We start from the raw sequence: 19,328 nt of genomic DNA on the forward strand, positions 1-19,328 counted from the left end.
AAAATGTGTGAGCAATTTATGTCATTTATTTTGTTGAATTTTGCATGAAGGGTATTATAGACAATGCACAATTGAAAAACATTGTAGATTATCCACACTTTTATAGGTAATATAGATTGTGTGGGACAGTTTATAGGTTTAAGGTTTGGAAAAAAAAAAAAGATAATAGAGGGTTGCCACATTTGTCTTTCGCACAATCCATGAAAGGCCAAAGCAATTAGCTGTTATTTCTATAAAGGAACGAAAGAATCATTCATTTTATACAAATGCTAGTGATATTGTCATGATAAACACAATAATTAGTTAATGAGGGAATATTATAAATAGGCATACAAAAAAAATTTGTATAATAGAATAATATTATGGTATGCGATCTTCCTACCATCTATCTCCGCCTATTTGGCAAATTATGGCACTTGCTGCTATCATCTGGATGAGCATCAGATATACCTTCACTGCTTTGTTTATCAATCGATTCCGGCTCATGACGACTATTTTCTCTGAGGGAACCTGAAGATACACGGCCAATTTGTCGTTCCTGCATTCCGAAAACTTAGTTGCCGGAGATATTTCAAAAACGGGCTTGACGATAATTCTGAAAAAAAAAAAAAGAACAAGAAAAAGAATACAAAGGCATACATCACGAGAAAGTAAGTCTTCTGATTCGAGCATGTGTATCACATGACCCATTTTAGGCCTCTTCTGAGCATCAGGATCGACACATCGAAGGGCAACCAAGATCACACGTTTCAGCACTTTTGAAGCAGGTTTTTCAGGCAACTTAGGATCTATTACTTCCTCAGATTTCCTGTCACTCACCATCATTTTCAGCCAATCAACTAGATTAACCTGCATTTTATCGTTTGAGATGTTTAGAATTTAACAATCAAGAACAAGGACGTATTAAGTGAAAGAAAATTGAGTATTTTGGTTGTTAAAACTTTTACCTCTCCCGGTGGCCTACTATAATCAACAGGAGATCTACCAGTTATAATCTCCATAATCAGTATTCCAAAGCTATATACATCGCTTTTTTCATTCAACATGCCAGTGCAAGCATATTCTGGTGCTACATAACTTGTCAGCCATGGAAAAGCAAGTCAATTTTTTTCATATTGATCGTTTGAAGTGGGGTTAATGCCACAGAAAGCAAGCCAAAAGAAGTACAATGTCACAAATAAATAAACTAACCCAAATGTTCCCATAACTCTAGTTGTCACGTAACTCCTCTCCGAATTCAGAAGTTTAGCAAGCCCAAAATCCGACAACTTTGCATGCCACTGACGGTCGAGCAGTATGTTGCTGGTCTTGATGTCACGGTGAACTACCTTTGGTTCTAAACCCTCGTGGAGATAGGCCAAGCTATCACAAAGAATAACTCAAAAAATAAGCCATAAAACGACAAAACCTTCAATGTGATCGTAAGCAAATAAAAATAAATTGTATAACACTCTATCCTACATAAGAAGGTCGAAGAGGCGGAGTGTAATAGATTTACATGAAAATGCAATGAGCTCTTTTTTTGTGAAGCAAGTGAAAAGCAATTGTGAGCGAAGCTCAGTGTGCAGAATCTAGTTAAAACGGACCAGTGGACCAGGGGTGTGACGGTCTTAAAATTACCATACCCTTTTGCCGTCCCTATGATTATGCCCATCCGAATTTCCCATGACAAAGGGCTAACTTCCCCGACATCTCCATGAAGCCACTGGTCTAAATTTCCATTTTCAACATATTCATAAACAAGCATCCTACATCGAACAAAAGAATAAATTAAGTAACAGCCGAAACAAACAACTAACAAAATTACAAACAACTAACAAAATGAAATGAAATGCGGAAATACCTGTAAGCTCCTTCAACACAGTACCCCAGAAGTCTTACTAGATTCTTATGCCGGACACGTCCAATTGCTTCCACTTCCACCTTGAACTCTTTCTCAGCTTGACCCCTGCAATAATGCATCAGCAGCTCAAGTTTCAGCCCTCAAGCAAAATGGGAACTACACATGCATATGTTTTGAAAAGTGTATACCTTCCACAATTTGAGTCAAAAAGTAAAATATTTTTTGTAGTAACTACAAGTGTCATCGCCCTCTGTGCAAGATAATATTTTACCACATTTGTGACATGGAACTTAATTCTTACTTGCAGTTCCCTAAACTTGAATTCATTAACAATGATGTTTTTGAGGGGTAAGACTATTAGAAACAATTTATCCCAAAAGCTCAAGCACATAGAATGTGGCTCGATAATAATTCTATAAGCTAATATGCCTCAGCAGGGGTCAACTAGAGACTGATAAACATATATCCGAAATAGATATCCAAAGCTTAACAGGGCTCATTGGTCGGTATCAAGCGACAAAGGTTCATTAAAAAGTAATAAATACTAACTCAATGAAAATTAAAGGAATGCTCCACATTTCTGCTTGGCCATGATATTATGTTAGTAATCAATATTTCCAGAGCTAGACATCATGAGAACATACACGAGCAAAGGGCAATCCAATCCTTTCCTCAAACTAACACCAAAATAATATGTGGAGAAAGTCGTATATCCAAGATTACTGATAGCCAACAGATTCGCAAAACTTATTCACAGTCACACAGGCTACAGTGTAAAAAGAACAATATTTGGAAATCAGATGACATCAAAAAATTTCCATACCGATTGTTCAATAAATTCTTGATGGCGACCCGGGTATTATCGGCCAGAACACCATAATACACGATACCATATCCACCTTCACCAATCACATTTTCGTCAGATAATCCATTCGAGGCGGCCTCGAGCTCTCTCAAAGTATACCACCTTCCCCAACCCAAATGCGACACCTCTGGCAACGACCCGCTGCCTCCAAATGAACCGGTGTCAGCTCCACTAGTAGCCCTACTCTCGCCGCTCGATGCCCCCTTATCAGAAAACACCACTCTATGCTCAATTTTCCCCATATCAATCTGTATCTCAGCCTGAAAATTCCAAAAAGACGAGGAAAGAATAAGCTATTATTTGGCACGACACTGAAATCACATCTTGACTGTCAAAAAGCAACTCTAAAGTATATGGTTAAATTTAAAAGAACAAATTTTTACGTCATTGGAAATCAAATTTCGGAGGATTGTAAAAATCTTATTGGACGATGAGGTTTCACAGGATTAAAACTGTTTTAATAAAAAGCAGAGGAACTTCCGCAAAAAATAAATGCTAACATGATGAATATGGTTTACCATTAAATGCCCAGTTCAACTCCAGATCACTAAATAAAAAAAACGCGTCCAATTCTAGATCTCGAATGCAGAAATACCTGAGGTACAACTGGCCGGTGCTCAGCGGCGGAGTCATGAACAATCTCCTGGATTTCCTTGGAGACCACCGGAGTAGTCTCTCCGGCGCCGGAGAAATTTCCTAGACGGCCAGTTCTGCCTTTTCCTCCGCTTCGGCGGCGCGAGGCTGTGATACAGAGGGATAACAGGAAGAGGATAAGCACAATCACAGCTCCGACGACTATCCCAATCACGACCCCTAGATGCAGGCCAAAGATCGATGTTCTCTTCGACAGCTGAGCGTCAACAAACGCCGTGTTGTACACAGACATGTTAGCTACAAAATCAACCAGCGCGTGTATCCTTACGCGACTCCCAGTGTGTTACTGTGCCAAGTGTGAATCTAATGAAAACCCATCCATGCAAAGTTGAATCTGAACGGGATTGCATAAATCTCGGTTTCCAAGAAAAGGAGATTCATCGTAATTGTGTGTACAGATTACGTACATAAATGTATGTATGTATACGTCACTCTATCAAATCTGCCGCGAGTAGATGCCTTTCCAGGCGGAATGCGAAGGGATCGAAGGAGTTTCGGTGTATAAAAACACCAACAACACGAAGGTATCGCCGCCGGGAATAGGTTTCCGCCGGAGAATGGTTTCAGTGCGTGAGAAAGAGAGGACGAGGGAGAGAAGTGGGAATCTAATCTATGTAGTGAATGGTGTGTGTCTGAATGCGTCTGTCATCATCATTCGCTGTAAAAGAAAACATTTTATAATTTTTCTTTTTCTGTGGAAATATTAGTAAATAAAGTTGACATAATTATTTTTTAATCCAAACAAGATTATTCTAAATTCAACTATAATCGAATTTATTTATAATTAAAATTATCCAAAATCTAACAATTTTGAATTTTATTTGGTTCAGGAGTTTATTTTTGGACTTTTCCATATTAACTGTAGAACCTTAATGATATCTAATCTATTTTTGGGTTTGTAGAACCTTAATGATATCTAATGATTATAGTGAGATTAACTAAAATTGATACTAATTATCAAAATTGAAACTTTGTCTATGTATTGACCTGAAATTTAGGTCGAGGTTGTTTTATTTTGAAGATAGCAAATCACTCCTCAATGTACTGTTACATTTAAATTTGAGAAAATTGTAATTTTAAGCGTGTTTTGAGTTTTAGTCATATAACATGTCAAAGTTTAACTTTCATCCAATAACTTTGATTTTTTGTGTCTTTTTTTTCTCTGAAACTACTAAATTCATCGAATATTACTTATTTGACATTATATTCTTTTTTGTGGTTCATGTTACCAGAATAAAACTTATATTACACATATTAAATATAAATAAACAAAAATAAAAATGCAAACATTTTTCCTCTCATTTTGAAGTATTGTGATTGTTTTTCTTTATTTTTATATATATTTTTTAATCATGAATTGTAATTTGAGTAACATGAGCTTAATTTTCGCCACATGTGACACAGATGAGAGAAACATAGCTAAATACATCATATTCGATGGATTTGATAGTTCATGTAAAAAAAAAAAACTAAATTGATGTATGAAAATCAAACTCCGACAAACTACAAGAGTAAAATGGTAAACAAATCAATTGACATGATTGAAATTACAATTTTCCGATCTTCGAAAGCGATCGCTTGACGACAGTGTTTAATAAAATTATAAACGCAAACAGAAAGCTTAAATTTGAGTTTAGATCAATAAATAGAAACTTGAATTTAAATTCAAATAATAAATATTCAGTATTTGGCACGATGCGTCACTGACACTCCAACACAAAACTATTAGATATGTACGCTAGTGTACAATGAATGAAGAGATGGACCTCTAAATTTTGTAACTAATTTGTTCATTTCCTTGACTTTTACGATGTGCTATAATAATCACTGTTCACTTCACAGGTTAAGGAATCATAATGGAATATACGTGTAAAAAAATTTCATATGTATCATGTTTGTGTTATATACAACCAGTGACGGAGCCAGTATTCTTATTTTTATCCGAGTTAAAGAAAATTAAGTCGGTGTTGACCTAATAAAGAGAAATAGAGTCTCCAGATTATAAGAAAATTGAAAAAAAATTATGCATAAAAAATAAGGAAAAAAACATAGCCGTCCGGGCTACCGCCCGTGTATACAACGTCGATATATGTATGTATACACACATATATATACACTACATATATTACCATATGACTAAATCCAATGGCCAATATTGTTTTAAAAAATGTAAAACTATGTGGTCGAGCATAAACACCATACATTTGCATCAAAGATTATGGTTGAATCTATATCGTAGGTAATGTTTCACCGTGAAATCTCATAAACTTATATTATTAAGAATTAGTCATATTAATTTCAAATTCATATTTTAAAGTTTAATTATGATTATTAATTAAAATGGTAGAAAATACGTTAACAAAAAAAAAGGGTCAAATATAATTGAGACTGTATGTATGTACGAATTGCTGGTACGTATAATTGAAATGTAATAACGAATTCGTTTTGGAACATAAAAAATACAGTGAACTTTAAAAATAGGTTGGTGCAGTGGTAAAAAAAAAGGTCCTGTACGTATTAAGTGCGAAATAAATGTCCTTAAAATTCGTGATCGGCTGACTAGCTAGTCGCTAAATAAATATCCAGTCCCCTATTATTTTATTTAAATTAACATTTTATTTTCCTTCTCCCCTTTATTTAAATTTTTTTAATAAAAAATAGAAATAATTTTCAACATATGTTCTCGAAATCATATGGACTTGTTGTAATCACTCGAATATTACAAATGCATGAACTTCGAAAAAGTCCAAACACATAGGCCATGTTGTCTTCATTTCATTTTTTACTATCAAAGGAACATATAATTATTTATTCTTAAAATACAAAAATAAAAATAGTGACCAAGCCCAAAAAAAAAAAAAAAGAATAGGTCTCTTTTGAGACGGTCTCATGAATCTTTATCTGTGAGATGAGTCAACCCTATCGATATTCACAATAAAAAGTAATACTCTTAGCATAAAAAGTAATATTTTTTTATGTATTACCCAAATAAGAGACATGTCTCACAAAATATGATCCATAAGACCGTTCACATAAGTTTTTGCCAAAAAAAAAAAAAATGACCGAGGTTAACTCATTTCCTAGCTTTAAGAAATATAATATTTTTTTAAAAAAAGAAAGAAATTTACAATTTTAAAAACCATAAATGTGTACATATTTAATTTTGAAAATACTCTTCGGAGACACGTTGCTATATATTATTATCACGACTGAAACATTTCCAATAATTATTATTTATAAAAATTTCAAATCAATAAAATATAGTCAAAGGTCCACTAAATTCACCGTCCACTAAAATATAGTTTATTTATAAACTATAGACTATATTAACATCTATGTTTTAAATATATATGTGTACACGTACATATTGATATAATTTATTTAAAAAAAGAGTAAAAAAATTGATTAAATTTTAAGATGTCAAATTTGTATTTAAACTAATATAAGTATTGCAGAACCTATATTATTAAACAATTACTTCTCCGTCTAATGGAACAATATCAAATTTAACTAAAATAAGTTATATGTAATTAAAATTATAATAAAATATTACAAGAAATATTTGATTATGGATTTAAATTTTTTAATTTGTTATTAAAATTCTTAAATCTATTTTTTTAAAAAAAAAACTCTTCATAACCAAATATCAATTTATTGTAGAAGTATTACAATAGTATCAAATTTCAACTTCTATATTATCATTATCCATTTTAAGCTTAATATTTAACATCATTTAAATTATCTTGGGCGAAACACGATAAATTCAAACATATGAAAAAAAATAAACAAAGATAAAAGATATTAAGTAAACGAATATCACATGTTCAATCATCGAATCTTTAATTTAATTAAATCATATTAACTTGATGAATCCATACATTCTTGCATTATAAATATAAAATATTATGTAATTTAAAACAAAACTCTTGTTAGAAGGTCTCATTAGTTTATTTTGTAAATATATCTTATATTTGGGTCACCCACGAAATTTTTTTTATTGTTATTGTAAATATGTACATAGTTGATCCGTCTCACGAATAAAGATATATGATTAAATATTAATAATATTTTATTATTAATAAGAAATTGAAATATCCATAATTAAATATTAATAATATTTTATTATATTATAATTAATTTTCTAATGTAATAATTTTAGTTATATCTCTATATTTCCATAAATACTAGATATTAATGGATTATAATAAAGGCAAGAAGTGAAAGAAACATTAATAATTAATTTGAGTAATAATTAATATAATATATTTAGCTACTAAATTTAAATGTGTACGTAGTACAAAGTGCATAATAATACGCAAGAGAGGATTGCACTTGGATTTAAAATAAGTCGATTTTTATAGGCTTTGATAAACAAAATACTTAGTTTTTATATCAGAAATTAAACACGTTGTCTCAGTTTCGATTTGAAATTTAATTACATTTCATACATTATGAAATATGAAATGAAATTTCATGCGTGAGGAAATAACAGGTTAATAATTGGAATTTCAAAGGAAAAAAATTTAGAGGCTAATTTTATGTGGGGTTATTTTATCGTTTCTTAAAAATATATTCCTTAATAGCTCAATTGGTACCAAGATTGTTGCCAAGACTTATATATGTCTAGAAGGTCTTGTGTTCGAATCCTGAAAAGATAAAAGTTCTAGTGCCTAGGCTGGAGAAGTCCTATGAGTAATGGCGCATGAGAAAGCTTGTGAGAGACAAAGGCCCAAGATCGGGATAGCCTATGGTCGTTACCTTCGATCTTAGAGGGAGCCTGTCTTTTATTGTAACGATCATGAGCTATCCCGATCTTGGGACTTTGTCTCTCACGGACTTTTTCAAGCGTCATTACTCATAGGATTTCTCCAACCCAGACATTGGAGCTTTTACCTTCTCAGGATTCGAACCCAAGACCTCCTGAACATGTAGGTCTTGACAAAGCAATCTTGGCATCAATTGAGCTATGATCAGGCTAAACAATGATATATGATCAGATACATTTATCATTATACCAAAAGCAATAGAATTTAAACATAATAACCCTATAATGACTTAAATCTCACATTATTTAAAATATTTCAACAACAAATGTATAATAATTTCATATGCCCTTTTTGAACGTAGTTAAAAAAAAAAAAAAAAAAAAAAAAAACCAACCGAAGATCAATTGTTTTAAAGAAAGTAGATCGAAGCTTGGTACGAAGTCACATATGAACAATGACTTTTAACCTTGGTGCTCGTAGTGCCTTCTTCCTTGAACAACTTGGTACGCATGAAATTATATTATTTTGTACGGAGTGGGTGGTTCGTAAGAAAGATAAGCACGCTTTTTTGCCATTTAAAATTAGTGGCCCATCGATAAAGTTAGACAAACTTTTTTTAGTTTCTAATTGCTACCGTCCCTTCAATATATAATGCTACAAATTGATATGTGTTGTGAAAAAGTAAAAATTTATGGTAAAAAGTAAAAATCTCAAACTCTCAAAATTTATCAAACTACACACTTTATAATATTTTTCTCTCTACTCAATTGTGATTTTCTTCACAAATGAGAGATCTATTTATAGGAAATCTTTACAAATAATCCAAAAATAAAATACATCATTACCTACATCATCACACACTAATTTTCAATATTTACAACTCTTATTTTCAACATTCAAATATTCAATACTCACATTTTAAATATATTTTTCAACACTCTCCCTTGTGATGATGATCATAATGATTGTCTTCATTACGTGTTTTTATACTGCCTCGTTAAAAACCTTACTAGGAAAAACCCATTGGGATAAAAACCATAGTAAGGGAAAAAGAGTGCAGTCACGTAAACTCCCCCTCATGTTGACACGAACAATTCTTCACAAATTTCGTAGATTGCGCATCCCAATATTATATATGTGCTTTCTGAATATTGACGTAGGAAGTGCCTTTGTGAAGAGATCTGATGAGTTTTCACTTGATTGAATGTGACGAACATCAATATATTTATTCTTCTCTAGCTCCTTAGTGAATGCGAAGAACTTAGGAGGAATATGTTTAGTTCTGTCGCTTTTTATGTATCATTCTTTCATTTGAGCAACACATGCAGCATTATCTTCATATAGTATCACAGGCTTCTCATCAGATGATAATCCGCATGAAATTTGGATATGTTGGGTCATTGATTTTAACCACACACATTCACGACTTGCTTCATGTAGTGCAATAATCTCGGCATGATTTGATGAAGTTGTTACGAGCGTTTGTTTCTGAGAACGCCAAGATATTGCAGTGCCTCCATGAGTAAATACATATCCAGTTTGGGAACGTGCCTTGTGTGGATCAGATAAGTATCCAGCATCAGCATAACCAATTATACTTGGATTAGCATCTTTTGAATACAAAAGTCCCAAGTCTGTCGTTCCTCGTAGATAACGGAATATATGTTTAATTCCGTTCCAGTGTCTCTTTGTTGGATATGTGCTAAATCTTGCCAACAGATTCACGGCAAAAGATATATCAGGCCTTGTACAATTTGTAAGGTACATAAGGGCACCGATGGCACTTAGATATGGTACTTCTGGACCAAGAATATCTTCATCATCTTCACATGGACGGAATGGATCCTTTTCTATGTTTAATGATCTAACAACCATTGGAGTACTTAAAGGATTTGCTTTATCCATATTAAAACGTTTAAGGATCTTTTCTGTATAATTTGTCTGGTGAACAAACATTCCACATTCTTTTTGTTCAATTTGTAAACCCAGACAATACTTGGTTTTTCCAAGATCCTTCATTTCAAATTCTTCCTTCAAGTATGACACAACTTCTTGAATTTCTTTATTCGTTCCAATGATGTTTAAATCATCAACATATACAGCAATAATTACGCATCCGGATGTTGTTTTCTTAATGAAAACACAAGGGCATATTGAATTATTTACATATCCCTTTTTCATCAAGTGATCACTTAGTCGATTATACCACATTCGACCTGATTGCTTTAACCCATATAATGATCTTTGTAATTTCACAGAATAACATTCCCTGGGTTTTGAACTTTGTGCTTCAGGCATCTTAAATCCTTCAGGGATTTTCATATATATATTACTATCAAGTGATCCATATAAGTAAGCTGTAACAACATCCATAAGACGCATTTCTAAATTTTCAGATACCGCCAAGCTAATCAAATACCGAAACGTAATTGCATCCATCACAGGAGAATACGTTTCTTCGTAATCAATTCCAGGCCTTTGAGAAAAACCTTGTGCAACAAGTCGAGCTTTATATCTTACTATTTCATTTTTCTCATTTCGCTTTCGAATAAAAACCCATTTGTATCCAACAGGTTTTACACCTTCAGGTGTAAGGACTATAGGTCCAAAAACATTACGTTTATTTAGCGAATTTAATTCAACCTGGATGGCATCTTTCCATTTTATCCAATCCTGCCGATTTTTACATTCACCAAAAGATTTTGGTTCATGATCTTCGTTATCATTTATGATGTCGATTGCCACATTATAAGAAAATATATCATCAATTTCATCTATATCTTTTCGGTTCCATATTTTTCCAGTATTAATATAATTGATAGAGATTTCATGATTCTCGTCAGTTTGTGGTTCTGACAGAACATTTTCATCATCATGTGTTTCTTCAGGAACACCATTCTCTATTTTGTGATCATCATGTGTTTTTTCAGAAACGTCATTCTTTATTTTGTGATCATCGTGTTTCTCTATGAATTTTCTTTTTCGAGGATTTTTATCCTTGGAACCGACTGGCCTTCCACGCTTCAGGCGTTTAATGACATCATGAGTATCTTCCATTTGTTTCTTTGGAATTTCAATTCGAGCAGGGGCATTTGCAGCATGTATATATGATTTAGTTACCCCTTTTGTGTCAGCAAATGCATCTGGTATTTGATTTGCTATTCTTTGCAAGTGTACAATTTGTTGTACATCTTTTTCACATTGTTTTGTTCTTGGATCCAGATGTAACAATGATATTTTTCGGTATGTTTCTGTTCTCCCCCTAACATTGGGAAGATTTCCTCATTAAAATGACAATCGGCAAAACGTGCTATGAACACGTCGCCTGTCTGAGGTTCAATATATCGAATGATTGATGGACTATCATAACCGATATAAATTCCAACCTTTCTTTGAGGTCCCATTTTCTTTCGTTGCGGTGGTGCAATAGGCACATACACCATACATCCAAAAATTCTCAGATGAGAAATGTCTGGTTCTTTACCAAATGCAAGCTGCAATGGGGAGTATTTATGATATGCACTTGGTCTGATGCGAATTAATGAAGCAGCGTGTAAAATTGCATGTCCCCATATAGAAATAGGGAGCTTTGTTTTCATTATCATTGGTCTAGCAATCATTTGCAGACGTTTAATCAATGATTCAGCCAATCCATTCTGTGTATGTACATGAGCAACAGGATGCTCAACAATGATTCCCATAGACATACAATAATCATTGAAAGTTTGGGAAGTAAATTCACCAGCATTATCAAGTCTAATTTTCTTGATTGTATAATCGGGAAATTGATTCCTCAATTTTATTATTTGAGCAAGTAATCTTGCAAATGCAACATTTCGAGTTGATAATAAACATACATGTGACCATCTGCTGGAGGCATCAATCAATACCATAAAGTATCTGAATGGTCCACATGGTGGATGGATTGGTCCACAAATATCACCCTGAATACGTTCAAGAAACATTGGTGATTCAGTTTGGATTTTGACTGGTGATGGTCTTATAATAAGTTTTCCAAGAGAACATGCTTTACATTGAAACTTATTATTCTGAAAGATCTTCTGGTCTTTCAGTGGATGACCATGTGTATTTTCTATAATTCTTCGCATCATTGTTGAACCAGGATGTCCCAATCGATCATGCCAATTGGTTAATATCGAAGAATTATCAACTACCATGTTTGATTCAATGGGACTTATATGTGTATAATGCAATCCAGTAGGGAGCATTGGTAGTTTTTCAATCACATATTTCTTTCCTGATTTATATGTGATAAGACACATATATTTCTCATTCCCTTCATTCATTGTTTGAGTATCATACCCATGGGAATATATATCATTAAAACTCAACAAATTTCTTTTCGATTGTGGTGAATATAAAGCATCATTGATCAAAAATTTTGTACCATTAGGTAACAAAAATTGTGCTTTACCACATCCTTTAATCAAGTCTACAGGACCTGATATTGTATTCACCGTTGTTTTTGTTGGTTTTAGTTCCAAGAAATATCTTTTATCTCGGAGGATAGTGTGCGTTGTACCACTATCGGGTATGCAAACTTCAGCTTTGCTCATAGCATTTTCCATATTTGAACTTCAAAAAAATATGCAATGAAATAAATTACTTGCAATATATATTTAAATATAACACAAATCATAATTATACAATAAAACATTATTCTATGAATACATGAAAAATAGATTATTGTACATTTATATTCTACCATTATATTGTTCATTTTCAGAGAAATCGTTGAGAAAATCTGCAGCATCAATATTGTTCATTTCTATCCCACCAACATATTGATCATTTCCAGAGAAATCATTCATAAAATCACCAGCATCAAAATGAGTTGAATCACTCAAACGGTCACTGCGTTCAGTGAAGTTGGTCTCCTTTTCTTTCCCCTTTAATGATTCTTTATAAAGTTTACAAAGGTGCTCAGGGGCTCGACAAACTTTGGACCAATGTCCTGGAGTACCACATCTGTAACAAGAACTTTCATATCTTTTTGAGTGCTTCTCATTAACACTTGTATTCTCATGATGCCTTTTCTGTGGATGGTTTGGGACGTTCTTTTGAGATGAGTTATAAAAATAACTATCTCGATTATTTTCAAAACCACGGCCTTGACCACGACCACGGCCAATTCCACGTCCACGTCCACGTCCACGACCTCGACCTCGACCTCGACCAAAACCTTGTCTTTGAATTTGATTTTGGTTTCCAGGTTTAAATTCATTTTTACTTACAGCATTTTCTTCTGGAAATGCTGTTGATCCAGTGGGTCGGGACTGATGATTTCTCATTAATAGCTCGTTGTTTTTTTCCGCCACAAGAAGACAGACGATGAGTTCAGAATATCTCGCGAATCCACGTACTCTTTATTGTTGCTGTAGAGTAATATTTGATGCATGAAACGTGGAAAATGTTTTTTCAAGCATCTCAGATTCTGTGACCTCATGTCCACAAAATTTTAATTGCGAGATTATTCTATACATCGCCGAATTGTAATCACTGACTTTTTTAAAGTCTTGGAATCTCAATGTATTCCATTCATCCCGGGCGGTCGGAAGTATAACTTCTCTTATATGTTCGAATATTTCTTTTAATCCCTTCCACAAAGCCATGAGATTTTTTTCAGTCAGATATTCACATTTCAATCCATCGTCGAGATGTCGACGCAAAAATATCATGGCTTTTGCCTTTTCTTGTGACGTGCATATGCCATTTTCTTTAATGGTCTCGCTTAGACCCAATGACTCAAGATGCATTTCTACATCTAAAGTCCATGGCATATAATTCTTTCCCGTGATGTCGAGCGCAACAAATTCGAGCTTTGTTAAATTTGACATGGTGGTACTAAAAAATTACGATGCATTTTATTAGTTAATAATTATTGCAATACAAAGTAACGGATAAACAACAAGTACAAGTATTTGTAAAAATAAAGAAAACGCACGAGGAGGATATTCTCCGATAAATAAAAGACTCGTGAGTATGATAACCAAAATAATTAAAAATAACCTTGAGAAAGCCATCTTCTTTTTTCTTCGAAAAATTTGATGATGAATAATTTTTAGAGAAGAAGAGAAAGTTGGAGTGATGGAATGTGTTTGTGAGATCATATTTATAGGGCAAAAAATAGCCGTTGTTTACCATTTATGACCGTTGGGGTACAAAAAAAATAAAGGTATGTATTTGTATAATTTTATGATAATAATATGATATATATGATATTAGACATGTTTAAATAATTATGTATATCATATCATAATATTATAATGAGTGTCATAATTTATTTTGTTTAAAAACCTTATAGGCTTTTATACTTGTCGTATCCCTTACCGGGAGTGTGGGATGTCGTCTTAACATCCTCCCAGAATTTATAACAAGTTTATGAAAAATTTATTTTTATTATTTCTAATAATAACATTATATTGTATATTAAATAAATACACAATAAATAAATAACAGTAAAATAAATATAATTATTTTTGTTACCTTTTTCTTCTGTTTGGAGCTTGGAAAAGTATGTAGGACTTTTAGAGCTTCGTGCTGATAACGTGTTGTGAAAAAGTAAAAATTTATGGTAAAAAGTAAAAATCTCAGACTCTCAAAATTTACCAAACTACACACTTTATAATATTTTTCTCTCTACTCAATTGTGATTTTCTTCACAAATGAGAGATCTATTTATAGGAAATCTTTACAAATAATCCAAAAATAAAATACATCATTACCTACATCATCACACACTAATTTTCAATATTTACAACTCTATTTTTAACATTCAAATATTCAACATTCAAATATTCAATACTCACATTTTAAATATATTTTTCAACAATATGATCGGACGATTCCTTTATTATTATCTTTTATTTAACTGGAGTTAAGTCGTAACAAGATAGCTGTCTTCAATAACTATTCATCTTTTTTTTTTTTCGCGGTAAATATATATTCATTATTTAGGTGGAAATTTTTTGATATAGTAAAGATATCTTTAACATAAAAAAATTCAAAATTATGTGTTCATAAAAATATATTAAAATTATAATTTTCATTACGCTTGCACAATGTATGACACATTCTTTGTGATAGACCCTCACACTTGGACGACTATACAATGAGCTCTATAAAAACGAAGGTATATCGTTATTTGTTTTATGAAAATTGTTAACTCAAATTGTCATAAAAGTTTATCATAAATTATTTTAAATTTTGATTTTTAACTCATGTGAGATAAGGGTATTGTGAGTTTGCAATAAAAAAATGACAAAAAATTGTTTGAAACGGTTTCATAGGTCGTATTTTGTGAGACATATATCTTATTTGAGTCATCCATGAAAAAATATTATTTTTTATACTAAGATTATTATTTTTTATTGTGAATATCGGTAGGGTTGACCTGTCTCACAGATAAAGATTCGTGAGATCGTTTCACAAGAGACCTACTCTTAAAAAATTATGTGTCAATCTTGAATTGAGTAGATAAAGACCTAAACAATGATTTGTAAATTAACCAATCAAATATGATTAGAGTGTGTTCGATAATGAATTCATCTCGTTGCCATGTTTGAAGTTAATATTATATGCATGACATTTGAAGGTTAATCCAAGAAGCAATTAAACTTTCCACTCATGATCGGCTCGCTTGAGTCTGAAGTGAGAGATACGGTAACATATTGTACGGTATAAATTACCTAATATCATTTCTATTTTTGTAAGTTTGAAAATTTAAAATCTTATAATTTTTACATTTTATTAAACTTACGAGTTTCCAAACTCTTACCATCTCTCTTGTGAGACGGTCTTATAAATCTATTTGATGAGGCAAGTCGACTTGATCAATAGTTAAAATGAAAAGTAATATTTTTTTATAAGACATATCAGATTGAAGATTCGTCGTACAAAATTGTTTAGTTTAGTGATTTTATAATAAGAGTAATTTGCCATTCTATAATCCGACAGCTGTAATTTTGTTACTTTACGATCAATTTTACCTTGCCTTCTTTTTTTTCCCTTTATATTCTTCACGGGCCTTATCTAATTTGGTTTAGGTGTTAATAATTTGTAGCCCATTAATAAATTACAATCTCCCGGATCTCATTCCTATCTATATGCTCGAAGCCTCTTTTTGCGGTCTTTACAAAGTGATTAATTATTTGATTATTAAAATATACTTGCAAATGATATGCTCGTGGTGATTATATATCGTTCCTATATTGCTAGAAAAGTAAGATTTAGGCACAAATTGGAATACAATTGTCACGATCTATATATGTGTGTGTGTTGGTATTTGTACTAGTTTGTCACGGATTGTAGATATTCGTTCGAAGAATATTGATAGATTTGAAACGATAAATTTTAAATTCTTTGATTTATTTGGTTGAACTAAATTAAGATTATGTCTCTTGTGAGACAATCTCACGAATCTTTATTTGTGAAATGGGTCAACCATACCGATATTTACAATAAAAAATAATGCTCTAAGCATAAAAATTAATATTTTTTCATGGATAACCCAAATAAGATATATGTCTCACAAAATATGACCAATGAGACCGTCTCACACAAGTTTTTCCCCTAAATTAAAGTGAATTTCAGATCCAATTTTCTCAAATTAAAAATGAGAGTGACAATATGTTTGGCCCTGATAACGATAAGATCACAATCACAATATGTTTGCCTTATTGTGAACACATTTTATTAATGACAAGCCAATTAAAAAAGCTCAACACAGTAAGCAAACAAATCAATCTTCGTAAATTATCTTTCTTCTCTCACGTTTGTAACCGTATCTCCTTCAATCTCACGTCTGCAGTATCTCGTCTCCACTGCTTGCCAGTCGCCAACCATCCCGCCAACAGCCTCGAGAGGATCATTTTTTATTTTTCGCCTCAGACCTCATTCAACACAAATACGACTCTGAATAAAGATATAAATAAGTCCGTCTATTTAGTGAACACACTCTCCCGCTATGAGAGACACGTGAGTTCGAATCGACGTCTCCACAATTCAATAAAAACAAAAATAAGTGCGCTAATATCTTTTTCATGTTTGTGTCAAAACTGAATCGGCATGCATATAATTCAAGCTCCGAGTGCTCATGGAGTTCAAACTCTATTCTTGATTGTGACCTTGAACAAGCACGAGGCTGATAGATACTTCGACGCTCGTAGTTCATTGAACATGTACATGTTTTGACTTTAATAAAGCTTGTTAAAATTTTTCCGCGGTCAAATGTCTCTATATTCAATAATGGAGTAAAATAATTTATATATATATATATATATATATACAGACACACACACGTACACATATAGTCAGTGGCGGAGTCAGGAATATGGCTATGTCCGGGCTAAAATTTTAACTTCTAAAATCTTTTAATAATTTAAATTGGTCTATCCGACCTAGTATCATGTTAATCCAAAATTATACAAAATTTATATAATTTTTTTTTTAAAAAATTAGTTATCCGGGCTAAAGCCGGATATTTACACATGTGGTTCTGCCATTGCATATAGTAATATAACTTTTTATATAAAAATATATATAGGAAGGAAAAACAACCGCCATCCTTTTTCCTCTCCCTCTGGTGCAACCTTGAGTTGACTGCAATTATGCTGAAAATATTGGCAGTCATTTTAATGTCCTATCGCATTCTATAATTAAATTCTGATTAATCTTCGCCGTTCGAAGTGCTAAAATGGTCACACTTGATTAAAATATATAAAAATATCGAAACTAAACTATAGCAAAAAATTTAAAAATCTTACAATCGAAAATTCTTTTGAAAAATGTAATTGTCATTTTATATTTTTATAAGCCCGAAAATATTGATAGAGTTTTAATAAGTAGAAATTATACGTAACATTTCGAGTAACAATATGTTTACTATCAATAAAAATTTATTACAATATATCTATTGATTATGGTAAAAAATAACTCAATAAATTTAACACAACTTATATATAATTAAGAATATTTTTTTAATGCTAGAATAGAATCCTAGTTTGAGTGGAATATGATTTTCAATATTTTTAAAAATAATTCCCTCTGTTTTTTTTATTTATTTTGAGAAAATTCCCTCGAGATTTAATTTTTTTCCCACTTTCTTTTTCGAATTAATCTAAGTTTCGAGGTAGACGACGAGATGGAACTGAAAATTTCGCGAATCATTTCGAAACACATGTAAAAATGAGCAATGATTATATATATATATATAGAAAGAAAGAAGCGTGTCATTTAGCCTAGTAGGAATCTAAAGAGGTGGAGGCACACGTGAAGCACGCGGACAATGACTCTAGGATTCGCAAAGCCACAAGCCCCCGCATAAATTATTCATTTTTATTTTGTTTTTCAATAATTATCTCAATAATTTCCGTTAATGAAAAATATAATCGTTTTTCAAATGGTATAATAAATACAAAAGATCATATATAAAATTTTAAAATTATCAAAATTTATAATTTTGTCATAAATAAATAATTTCTTCTTAAAACTATAAATTTCAGAGGCCATTTGAATTAAAATATCAAATTTCACCTATTCAAAAATTTAATTTTTTTAGCATACTACATGTAATCATAAAAATCCGTATCAGAAAAGAAAACAAAAAGGCAGCAAAGTTAAAGTCCCTTTTCTCTACCATTTGATATATATATTTTTATAATATGTATGAATATTAAATTCCCCTTAATAAATGATTTGACATTTTACATTACCATCAAAACGCATTTGGAGTATTTGATAAAGCACATCGTGTTCAACTAGTACAAACACGCGGCTGCAGAGTGGAACATGAATGTAAGCAATACACTCGGCGCTTTAATATTATTATTTTCAAGAAGACGTGACATGGATTATTGAAAAAATAAAAATAAAAATAAAAAAAGTTTGAGAAATCAGCTCCTAGAGCTAACACGATAGTCTTACGAACCACGTTTTTCGAAAAAGTGCTGCTTATGTTATTTCCATGTTGATCATGTTCGAGGTGATGAATATATATTTGATCATTTCGCTATATGTATGTATATAAATAAATTTATATGCCCTTTTTATTTTTATATTTTGGTTGTAATAGTACATAAAGTTGAATTCTTAGTTAAATTAAACTTTTTGAACCGGTCTTTTCATTTTTCAAACACTAACCTTCAAGATGAGTTGCGAACTAGCTAGAAAGAAGTAAAGC

General features: G+C 31.9%; 1 protein-coding gene across 1 annotated transcript; it reads right to left on the bottom strand.

Moving 5' to 3' along the window:
* Window positions 1–201: 201 nt before the first annotated feature.
* LOC142526690 (putative serine/threonine-protein kinase At1g01540) lies at window positions 202–4,008 on the bottom strand. The gene is made up of 8 exons (XM_075631234.1): window positions 3,304–4,008; window positions 2,667–2,968; window positions 1,844–1,948; window positions 1,626–1,748; window positions 1,192–1,362; window positions 948–1,077; window positions 640–849; window positions 202–538 (listed from the first exon to the last, which is right to left on the bottom strand). Exons 1-8 carry the CDS (start codon window positions 3,592–3,594, stop codon window positions 386–388), a joined length of 1,485 nt encoding a protein of 494 aa, XP_075487349.1. The 5' UTR covers window positions 3,595–4,008; the 3' UTR covers window positions 202–385.
* Window positions 4,009–19,328: the final 15,320 nt, after the last annotated feature.

The sequence above is a fragment of the Primulina tabacum genome, chromosome 15 (assembly GCF_025594145.1).
Source record: "Primulina tabacum isolate GXHZ01 chromosome 15, ASM2559414v2, whole genome shotgun sequence".
NCBI classification, from domain to species: Eukaryota; Viridiplantae; Streptophyta; class Magnoliopsida; order Lamiales; family Gesneriaceae; genus Primulina; species Primulina tabacum.